General features: G+C 45.9%; 1 protein-coding gene and 1 non-coding gene across 2 annotated transcripts; both read left to right on the top strand.

Moving 5' to 3' along the window:
* Nucleotides 1-7,423: 7,423 nt before the first annotated feature.
* Nucleotides 7,424-10,014, top strand: Rpl30 (ribosomal protein L30). The gene is made up of 5 exons (XM_090339121.1): nucleotides 7,424-7,691; nucleotides 7,773-7,825; nucleotides 8,067-8,212; nucleotides 9,196-9,326; nucleotides 9,918-10,014. The coding sequence occupies exons 2-5, from the start codon at nucleotides 7,805-7,807 to the stop codon at nucleotides 9,965-9,967; spliced, it is 348 nt and encodes a 115-aa protein (XP_090195247.1). The 5' UTR covers nucleotides 7,424-7,691; nucleotides 7,773-7,804; the 3' UTR covers nucleotides 9,968-10,014.
* On the top strand, nucleotides 9,623-9,754 carry LOC150059054 (small nucleolar RNA SNORA72). The gene has a single exon (XR_016536725.1). It is a non-coding gene; the product is annotated as a small nucleolar RNA SNORA72 (small nucleolar RNA).
* Nucleotides 10,015-11,245: the final 1,231 nt, after the last annotated feature.

Genomic DNA, 11,245 nt, shown 5'->3' with positions numbered 1-11,245 from the left:
TTGAAGAATTTGTTTTTACCGGTCTAAAAATCTATAATGAGTCAGGTGCTGGTAGCTCACACCTGTAATTCTAGCTGCTTAGGAGGCTGAGATCTGAGGATGGAGGTTCTAAGCAAGCCTGGGCAGGAAAGTCTATGAGACTTTTATTTCCAATTAGCCACAAAAAGCCAGAAGCAGAGCTGTGGTTCAAGCAATAGAGCACTAGCCTTGTGCACAATCAAGGACAATGCCCAGGCCCTGAGTTCAAGCCCCAGGACAGGGGGAGAAAAAACCCAACTATCTTCTTCCTCTTCCTCCTCCTCCTCTTCTTCCTCCTCCTCCTCCTCCTCCTCCTCCTCCTCCTCCTCCTCCTCCTCCTCCTTCTTTCTCATATTAAGTACATGCTCTGCTACTGAGCTCCACCCCCAGTTCAGATCTTTGCTTTCTAAACCAGGAGATTACTACCAGGATATCTTAGGCATGGCACATGATAAGAGAAGCCTGAAAAATCAATTAACTGAACTATCCATCTGCCCCCTAAAGTTGGCTTCAAAGCCAGTGAAGTAGCTTGAAGAAATTCACATAACATTCAATGTTGTCCAAAATATTAGCCATTCAAAATGCAGTGAGGGAGTTGGCTGCAAAACCAAAACCATCTCTAGTTCATTAACTTGTTTTTACCCCTTTCACAGAAATAACCACCGCATGAAAGTTTCTCAACCGCCTGTTTCATACGTTTTGGCCTTTCCACTTTCAACTGCCAGAGGGTGACTTGTATTACCAGCATCCAGCTTCACACGGATGAACTATTGATTCATACAGAAGTCAGGAAGTCTGGTGTGCAAAATCATTTGGTGTGTGACAGGACACTTCCTCTGACCTCCCACTCCTTTTCTACCTGAATTGGTCAGTGTGTGTGTGTGTGTGTGTGTGTGTGTGTGTGTGTGTGTGTACGTGTGTACCAGTGTTGGGTCTTGAACTCAGGGCCTAGGTGCTGTCCTTGAGCTTCTGTGCTCAAGGCCAGCGTTCTACCACAGCTCCACTTCTGGCTTTGGATGATTAACTGGAGCTAAGAGTCTCACAGACTTTCGTATGGGGGCTGGTTTTGAACGGTGATCCTCAGATCTCAGCCTCCTGAATAACTAGGATCAGAGTCGTTAGCCACCCGCGTCTGGCTAAATTGGCGTTTGTCCGAGCATGATGCTGTAACTATGCAAATGGTTCTTGATGGGAAAAGCCACCCCCCATCCCTAGGAAAGCTCTCACTACACTAGGCAGATTGCTTTGTGAGATTCAGTCATTAAGAAACACATAAATAAGCCAGGACTGGGGACGTGCCCGCGGTAGCTCCAAAGCCTGGCGGATCTGCTCTGCGCTCTGCCCTCGCGCCCTTCCCGCCCCGAGGCCGGGGGTGAATTCAGCAGCGGGGCCGGGGTCTCCACAACTCAACTGCGATCGGTTCTAAGGGAGGGCGGCGGGTGCCCTCGGCGTGGGGCCGTGCGGGGCGCGCGCACCCTCCGGAGGCGGGCAGAGTTCTGGGGACCGTGGGGAGCCGTGCTCCGCTCGGAGATCCGCTCGGCGCCCGTCCCCTAAGCCAGGTGCGCCCCGGGCTGGACTGGGGTCGCCTCTTTCAGCCCAGACGCCCAGGTGAAGGGAAGTGGGGCGCGGCCCCTGCTCACCGCCGCGGCGGCCCCTGCTGCTGTCGCCGGCCTTGGTGAGGGCGCTGCTGGAGCAGCCCATCGCGGATGCGCGGGCGTGGGTGTCCCGTCTAGGATCCGGGAAGCCCCGCGCCCCCGGGCTCTGCGTGGCAGAGCGCACCTGGACGCCTGGAGAGCCGGGCGCAGGTGGAAGGATCCGGGGCGGCAGAGCCAGAGAGCCAGCGGGGTCTGGGAGAGCGGAGGCGGCAGGTGGAGAGAAGGAGGGGTAGGGGAAACGCAGAGCGGAATCCCCCCCCGACAGTGGCAGGGATGAGGTCAGGGGAGAGATCATCGGAACCATCCGTCGCTAAATAGCCAGCCAGGGGAGGCGGCCGCTGCGGCCCGAGGCCACTGATTGGCGGAGCAGGTGTGTGATGAGCCTCATTCTCTTACATAACTCCACCAGTTACCACGAGAAAGTTGAACCTAGAGAACGAACTATTTGACCTGCCTTCGTATTCAATTCGTGTCAACTGGCCCATTTAGAACTACCTGTCCTGCCACCCTGCCACTTTATAATCTTTAATTTGCATGCATGCATGCATGCACCGTGCGCACGCGTGTACACACACACACACACACACACACACACACACACACACACACACAGAGTCTTGCTTTGTTCTCTAGTCCCCTGACATTTTTCATTTTTAAAACAGGTCAATCCTTTTATTGCACATTCTTGAATTTGAGGTTGGGTGAGTCTAATTTGCCCATGACTGGTTTCAGGTGATGCTTCTTTGACTGCAATGTCTGAATTCCTGTGGAGAAAGAAGGTATCATTTTGTTGGATTATGGGGAACCTTTACTCAGAGGCCTGGCTCTAGGCAAGCACTGGAGCACTTGAGACATACCCCGTCATTTCCCTTTGAGAGTTTTTGTTGAGATTTGTCTTGAGGTCTTGCTCTTTTATTCTGACTGGCCAGTCTGCAATATCCTGGCCTCCTACTTCCTCCACCTGTTAGATATTTGGGACTCCAGATGTGAGCCACCACCACACTCAGTTTGATCCGTTAGCTGAGGTAGTGTCCATGTAACACTCAAGGTTTCACTCTGTAATTTATGGAGAGAGAGAAGCTCCTAGGCTAAGCAACTCCACGGATTCTCATCAGACTCCTAAGCATATAATGTCCTCACTTGGATCAATTGTTACTGTCATGGCTAATGCAGTTTTTTCTTATTATTCAATTCCTTCTATATCATCTGGCATTCTACTGTAAGGAAGCACTTTCCCTTTTCCTCTAGTCATTTGTATCAGTAAACACGTGTGAATTAACATTATTCAATGTAAGCATGAGTTGTATCACCATCAGTATTAACTTACTACGGCGGGTATAGAAAAGTCCAATCGATAACCACTGGCCACAGACTGAGTGCTTAAACAGCAGAAACTTATTTCCTTACAGTTCTGAAGTTAAAAGTCCAAAACCAAAGTGCCGGCATATTGGTTCCTTCTGAGGCCTTTCTCCTTGGCTGCTGGATGGCCATCCTTTCTCTGTCTTACTTGATCTTACTTGGTCTTTTTTTCTGTGTCTATCTCTATTCTAATAAACATCTTTTTTAAAATTTTTATTTTTCCAGTTCTGGGCCTTGAACTCAGGGTCTAAGCACTGTCCTTGGGCTTTCTCAAGGGTAGAGGTCTACCACTTGAGCCACACAGCACCATTTCTGGCTTTTTTTTTCTATGTATGTGGTACCAAGGAATCAAACCCAGGTCTTTGTGCTTGCTAGACAAGCACTCTATCACTAGGCCAAACTCTTGGCCCTAATAAACATCTTTTTTTTTTTTTTTTTTTTTTTGCCAGTCCTGGGCTTGAGCTCAGGGCCTGAGCGCTGCCCTTGGACTTTCTCAAGGGTAGAGCTCTACCACTTGAGCCTCAGCACCACTTCCAGCTTTTTCTATATATGTGGTACTGAGGAGTTGAACCCAGGTCTTTGTGCATGCAAGGCACTCTACCACTAGGCCAAACTCCTGGCCCTAAACATCTTTTTATTAGGCCACAGATTTATTGGTTTAGGACCTCTCTAACCTCATTTAACATTAATTACCCTGTCTCTAGATAGAGCCATGCTAGGAGTTAGGGAATTCAACGTAAGTTTGAAAGTGGGGACAGACTTCAGTGCACAAACTTCTGCTGAGAATACATGTTTTCTAAAATTAAAGTTACAGGGCTGGGAGTTTGGCCTAGTGGTAGAGTGCTTGCCTAGCATGCACAAAGACCCAGGTTCAATTCTTCGGTACCACATACTTAGAAAAAAAGCTGGAAGTGGTACTGATGCTCAAGTGGAGGAGCTCAAACCCACGACTGGCAAAAAAAATTAAATTAAATTAAATTAAAGTTACAGGGCAGGAGGCGTGGCCTAATGGTAGAGGAAGCATTTATGATCAGGTGAGCAATAACAATTGGGAACTTAAGGGGATTAGTAAGGCTTTTTCTTTGCCCATGCTTGATAGGTTCAGGAATAAAATAGCTCCAGGGACAGGAACCATGAACTTAACATCACATTCCTTGCCCTGGCTTACCTGGCTGAGCACCCAATTTGCCAGCAATAGTAAGAATAACCAACTTAAGTATGTGAAATGGTAACATATAGTGATGTATGGGACTGGCACCATAGCAGACTCACCTCAGAAGAGAAAGAAGCAGCATCAAAACCTCCATCAGGCTGGCGTTATGGCTCATGCCTGTAATCCTAGCTACTTAGGAGGCTGAGATCTAAGGGTCGAGGTTCAAAGCCAGTCTGGGCATCCATGACTTTTATCTCCAATTGACCACCAGAAAACCAGTAGTGGCGCTGTGGCTCGAGGGGTAGAGCAGTAGCCTTGAGCTGAAGAGCTCAGGGCAATGCCCAGGCCAAGAGGTGAAGTCCCATGACAGACAAAAAAAAAATCCCCCCAAACAAAAAAACCCCCCAAACCTCCATATATTGTATCATACTATCATACCAAATAACTCATTTTATAGTGAGACAAGGTAAGTTTCTATATGATTTACTGGTCTTTCCAATTACCTTATGTATCAGGAAGCATCAAATAGGATAGTAGAATGGTATGAACACTCAGATATGGCACCAGCTAAGATTGAGGTACTGTCTTGTGGTTTACAGTGTGTTCTCATGATGAACTCGTGCAGTTTCTCCCATGACCAGAATACAAAGATTTGAGTCTTGCTCTCCTTGTTTCTTCTCCCTTTGTTGAACTGAAAAATAGGTTACTTTTCTTCTTGAGCTTGTGTTGCTTAGAATACTCTTCGTATTCTCTTCCACAATTGCCTGATATGTCTTATTCTGTCTCCTTAGATAACTAGCTTGAAGATATCTGATCATAATTGATACTGTGTTTTTTTTTTTTTTTTTTTTTTTGCCAGTCCTAGGGCTTGAACTCAGGACCTGAGCACTGTCCTTGGGCTTTCCTCAAGGCTAGCACTCTACCACTTGAGCCACAGCATCACTTCTGGTTTTTTTCTATGTATGTGGTACTGAGGAATAGAACTTGGGTTTTAATGCATGGTAGGCAAGCACTCTACCACTAGGCCAAACTCTCGGCCCTGATGTTGTGGTTCTAAGGGCCTACAACATCTTGATGTTTAATGTCTAAGAGACAAATAGCTAGTCTTTTCACCTCTGAGGACTCATTTTTCTTTCACCATACCACAGTTTTTAGTTTATCAAGAAAATGCATATATTATTTCTTCTTTGAGTAATCGGTGATATTTTATGAAGAGCGTAATAAGCTCAACTGGACATTAAGAAATCATTAATAATACATATGATTCTTTTCACTGCTTAACAGTAAGGCCCAGTGCACTGAACCAATGATAATCAGAGAAACTTGTTAGAACTGTATGTGCTCCATCTAATACTTTTCTCATAGCAAGTAAAAACCAGGAAGCGGGCCGGGAGTTTGGCCTAGTGGTTAAAGTGTTTGCCTAGCATGCATGAAGACCCGGGTTCGATTCCTCGGTACCACATACATAGAAAAAAGCTGGAAGTGGTGTTGAGGCTCAAGTGGTAGAGCTCTAGCCTTGAGAAAGTCCAAGGACAGTGCTCAGGCCCTGAGCTCAAGCCCAGGACTGGCAAAAAAAAAAACAAAAAACAAACAACCAGGAAGCATAAGCTATGCAGGTGTCTGTGGAGTTTTCAGAAACTTGGAAGTGATTTGGGTGAAGGAATGCCAATGGAATAATTATGTCTCATCATATTTGTCTGTTATTCTTTCTAAATCACCTTGAAATACTAGTGATTAGCACCCTTAAGTATTATATCGGATGGTCTATTCTGAATATTTTAATACAAAGATTTTACAATGAAGACCTGTATACTTTCCACCTAAATTCAATAATTGTTAACATTTTCTTGCATTTGCTCTACCAACCTACCCACGACTACATTTTTTTTTTTTTTTTTGCCAGTCCTGGGGCCTGAGCTCAGGCCCTGAGCACTGTCGTTGGATTTTTCTCAAGGCTAGACCTCTACCATTTGAGCCTCAGCACCACTTACGGCTTTTTTCTATGTATGTGGTACCAAGGAATCGAACCCAGGTCTTCGTGCATGCTAGGCAAGCACTCTACCACTAGGCCAAACTCTCAGCCCATGACTACATATTTTTGTCTGAAACCATTCGAAGATAAAGATGTTATACTTTACCACTAAAAATTTCAGCATACATCTCTTTAGAATGAGGGTATTCTCTGTGTGATTTGCAGTAACTATATTTTTGGTGCTGTTCTTGGGGCTTGAAGTCAGCTTGGGCATGGTTACTGAATTATTCTTCTCAAAGCTAGTGTTCTACCACTTGAGCCACTCTACCTCAGCTTTTTTGGTGCTTAATTGAAGAGAAGGGTCTCCTAGATTTTCTTGCCCTGGCTGGCTTTGAATTGTGGTCCTCACATCTCGACTTCCTGAGCAGTTAGTTAGGACTACAGAATAGGAGCCGACAAGGCCTAACTTTAATAATAGGAGTAATCGTTTAATACAAAGTTAAGCTGATAGACTCTAGCTAGCTAGCTGTCTGATTTTGGAAGTATCACTTTATTGAAGCACAGACATAGATCTCTGGGAGTCACTTTTTTTCTTCAAAGTACTGAAGACAGGCAATTTGGTATCATATAATGAAACACCAGAAAAGTTGTTTCAAGAACTTTAATCATTCTCGAAAGTGGAAGTAATAGCCATTGTTTTGAAGGAAACTGAGTATTAAACACCTGAGAAGCCCAATTCCTGAGTTCAAACCCCAGGACATGCACAAGTACGTGCGTGTGAGCGCGCGCGCGCATGCATTCACACACATGCATGCACGCGCACACATGCATGCTTGCACGCGCGCGCGCACACACACACACACACGCAAAAAGCACCCAGCACGCAAGGTGAAATCAAAGCTTCCTTGGATTGAAATGGGAGCTCTGCCACGCACTCGCTGTGCGCCCCTCCTAAAGATGCCATCAATTAACCACCAGAACTCCGCTAGCGGTTTTGTGGGTCAAGTGGTAGAGCGCCAGCCGTGGGCAAAAAAAGCTCCGAGACGGCGCCCGGGCCCTGGATTCAAGCTCCAGGGCCGGCGCGCACGCGGGTCTGCGCGTCAGCAACCGGGCGCTGGCAGGACCACGGCTCCCGCGGGGTCTGGGGCCCGGGAAGCGGTGGGGGGCGCGGCTCGCCGAGTCCTCCCGGGGACGCGCTGCGGGCGGCGAGGAGCTCAGCAACGCAAGGCCCACGCTGGGCCACCGACACGCCCGCCACACCTCCCACCACCCCCGCAGGATCGCCGGCTCCAGCGTTGCCGTCGTCCTCGGCCCGCAGCGGGCGGCGTCAGAGAAACAAACCTGGAGAACCTCAGGGCCCACAGCACGTAAAATCACTCGTGGCCATAGCAACCGACGACCGCTCCGGGCTCCGCCTCGCCCCTTCCGTTTTCGGAAACTTCCGCTTCCGGCGTCTCGCTTCTGCCGGAAAGAGCTTTGCATTGTGGGAAATCCCTCCTTTCTCTCCGCCCGGCCATCTTGTCAGCTGCTTTCGGTGAGTGGCTCCGGCGGGTGGAGGTTTAGGCCTCGCATCTCCGGTCCTAAAATCCTCTGTCCTGTTCTCTGTGTGTTCTAGGTTGGGAACCCTCCCGTACCTAAGGCAGGAAGATGGTAGCGGCCAAGAAGACGGTGAGTGGAGCGGGCCCGGGCCGGCAGCCGGTTCACGTGGAGGGATGAGACCCGGCCGGCCAGCGGGCGGGAGCACAGGGCGCCCCGGGACGGGCAGATCCGGGGCACGGGGCATTTGGATGGTCTCCCAGGGAGCCGAGAGGCCCTCGGTGACTGGAGGTTTTATAAATGAGAGCGGATCTGCTTCTCAGGTGGTTTGCATGCGAGGTGTTTAAAGCCTGTTAAAATGTTTGCTTTGTAGAAAAAGTCTCTGGAGTCGATCAACTCTAGACTCCAGCTTGTTATGAAAAGTGGAAAGTATGTGCTGGGGTACAAGCAGACTCTGAAGATGATCAGACAGGGCAAGGGGAAATTGGTCATTCTCGCCAACAACTGCCCAGCCTTGAGGTAATTTAATACGGAAGGGACCTGAGCGTGTATCTCCGACATTAAATATCGACAACGAATGAATATCCAGAGTGTTAAGTTTATCTTCGGGGAAGCTTGTTTTGGAGTGGACCCTTTGCAGAATCATGTTGGCTCTAGAATCGCTCCCCTCTCCCAGTGTGGTCTTCTGTGAGTTTACTTTTGGGGGAGAAATGTGACAGCAGGGATAAACGGATAAGAGAAGCACAGACGCATAATGTGTTTTATGTTAACGTATAATCTGCTCATAACATTTTCTTTCGGGGCGGGGGGGGGGCAGTTTGGCTAGTGGTAGAGCACTAGCCTAGCATGCACCAAGACCTGGGTTTGATTCCTTTGTACGGCGTACACAGAAAATGCCAGAAGTGGTGCTGTGGCTCAAGTGGTAGAGCTCTGACCCTGAGAAAGCCTAAGGACAGTGCTAAGGCCCTGAGTTCAACCCCCAGTACTGGCGATGGATGGATGGGTAGAGATAGGGCTATATATATATGTATAGTACAATATATATCTCTTTTACATAGGATTCAGAACACCAGTGGGTGACAGAAATTCAGGGCCTGGGCACTGTCTGTGAGCTGCTTTTGCTTAAGGCTAGCAGTCTACCACTTGAACCATAGCACCACTTGTATGTGGTATGGAAGGGATTGAACCCAGGGCTTTGTGTATGCTAGAGTACACTACCACTAGGTCATACTCCCTGCCTGTGATTTAACCTTTTTTAAAGATAACATGGGTTTGGGTTCTAGATTCACTTCAAGTATATAATACCTACTTTAAAGGTTGTCATAGGAAATAAAATGTATCGTACTATTGCCTTTTATATCATTGTCATCCTATCTTCTCTTCCCTGTGAACAATAAATACTATCTTAAACATACAATATGGTTTTCGAGAGTAAGGTGGTGTAAGTACTGTTGACAGTCACTTGGTATGGTATTTATTTGCCTTGTTTTTGGTTCCCGAAGGAAATCTGAAATAGAGTACTATGCTATGTTGGCCAAAACCGGTGTCCATCACTACAGTGGCAATAATATTGAACTGGGCACCGCGTGTGGGAAATACTACAGAGTGTGCACACTGGCTATCATTGACCCGGGTGAGCTTTTCAAATTACACAAGTATTTCCTGCCTTTCTGTTCCTTGTTATACATATATCTGGTTCTTTAAGATGGTGAGAATTTGGATAAATTAAGTGATGTCTTGGCTTTGTAATAACTAATTTTGAGATTATGATTTCATTTGAAGTATCTAGAATGTGAAGTTATAAAGAAATGATTAGTGGGCATAGAAGTTAGCTATTTGCTGCCTTAGAACAAAAAAGTAAAATTAAGTTACAGATAGGGACTGTAAATTCATATAGTCTTACATTTCAACTTTTTAGTTAATAAAATGCTGCGAATATTCTCGCTGTTCTGATTTTGTAATAATCAGGACAGGCTAAACATTCGCTATACTAAGACCATGCATGTGTCCCCAGACCTAGGTCTTCCCCTAGGCCTGGTTTTATAAATGCTGGTGATAGACTTTGTCTCATTTATCATAATCATTTCTAAGTAATCTTTGACTTTAAAAAATGATAGGTAGTAGGTGCTAATGTGGAGACTTTTAAAGAATGTAGTCAATGTAAGAGACTCTGATTAGCTGTTAGTATTAGATGAATTGTAAAATTGCTGTTTTTATTTTCTAGGTGATTCTGATATCATTAGGAGCATGCCAGAACAAACTGGAGAAAAGTAAACTGCATAATTTTTCTTTAATAAAACTTGCCTGAGCTGGCTTAAAAATATCTTATGCATTTTGGTTCTTTTTATCTTTTTGTTTCCTTACTACTTCCTGAAGGTGTGATTAGCTAGGAAAAGGCTGCTGGATGTGGTAGCAAGGCTTCTGTTTTCCTATTTTTTTAGAGGAATTGTACTGAGAAGCTGTTAGCAAAGATGCTGGGGACCAGAATGTGTTTTGCATCGGTTATTTCCCTATTTAGGCATCTTTCAGGAATAGGAACTAAGTCTAAACTTAGATTTGTATATACGTTAAGCATCTACCATGAAGAATAATTTTATAACATTTTTAGTGATAGAAAAATTGGCTGAGCAGTGGCGGCTGACACCTGCAAGTCTAGCCAGTCAAGAGGCTGAGATCTGAGGATCTTGGTTTGAAGCCAGTCTGGGCAAGAGTTCATGAGATTCTTAATTAACTAGCAGAAAGACAAAAGTAGAGGTGTGCCTCAGTGGTAGCCTTCAAGTGAAAAAGCTGAGGGACAGCACAGTGTCCTAGGTTCAAGCCACGGTATCTGCACCAAAAAAAAATTAGTAATATTTTTGTGTATACTAGTGTCATTTGTGGGGCTATTCTGTACCAATTCTACATAAGGTGATAGCATTGCTTTTGTGAAAATTATTTAATGTAAATATAATAAGGAATAAACATGCTTTATTTTGAACCAGCCATGATGTTTGTCCTCTTCCCTTTCTCCTATAAGATATATGAAGGCTTGTTGGTAGCGTGCTTTCCTAGCATGCATGTACTGAAGTCATGGGTTTGATTCCTTGGTACTACATACATAGAAAAAGCCACAAGTAGTGTTGTGGTAAAGTGCTAATCTTGAGGGAGAAAGCTCAAGACAGTGACCAGGTCCTGAGTTCAAGCCCAGGACTGGCCTATATATATTGGTTTTCCTGAAAATGGGTTGCGGTATGTAGGCAAACCAGGACTTAACCTGTTCACTGACTTAATAAAAGTATAAACTAAACAGGTTTTTCTTTGTGGGTTTTTTGCTTCAACTCAGGGTATGGGCACTGTCCTTGAGCTTCTTTAGCTCAAGACTAGCAGTTTACTACTTGAGCCACAGTGCCACTTGTGGCTTTTTCTGTTTATGGGGTAGTGAGGAATGGAACTCCGGGCTTCATGCATGCTAGACAAGCACTCTTTACCACTAAGCACATTCCCAGCTCTAAACAGGTTTGTTTTGTCTTTTTGTGCCAGTTCTGAGGTTTGAACTCAGGGCCTGGGTGCTAT

Source organism: Megascapheus bottae, chromosome 9, assembly GCF_031878675.1.
Source record: "Megascapheus bottae isolate mThoBot1 chromosome 9, mThoBot2.hap1, whole genome shotgun sequence".
NCBI classification, from domain to species: Eukaryota; Metazoa; Chordata; class Mammalia; order Rodentia; family Geomyidae; genus Megascapheus; species Megascapheus bottae.
This window is presented reverse-complemented; position numbering and strand designations above follow the sequence as displayed.

Excerpts from the sequence above, each read along its gene's own strand:
- Rpl30 (XM_090339121.1), top strand. The coding sequence starts at position 7,805 with ATGGTAGCGGCCAAGAAGACG. Across the intron at positions 7,826-8,066 it reads TGGTAGCGGCCAAGAAGACG|AAAAAGTCTCTGGAGTCGAT; the intron begins GTGAGTGGAGCG and ends TTTGCTTTGTAG. Across the intron at positions 8,213-9,195 it reads AACAACTGCCCAGCCTTGAG|GAAATCTGAAATAGAGTACT; the intron begins GTAATTTAATAC and ends TGGTTCCCGAAG.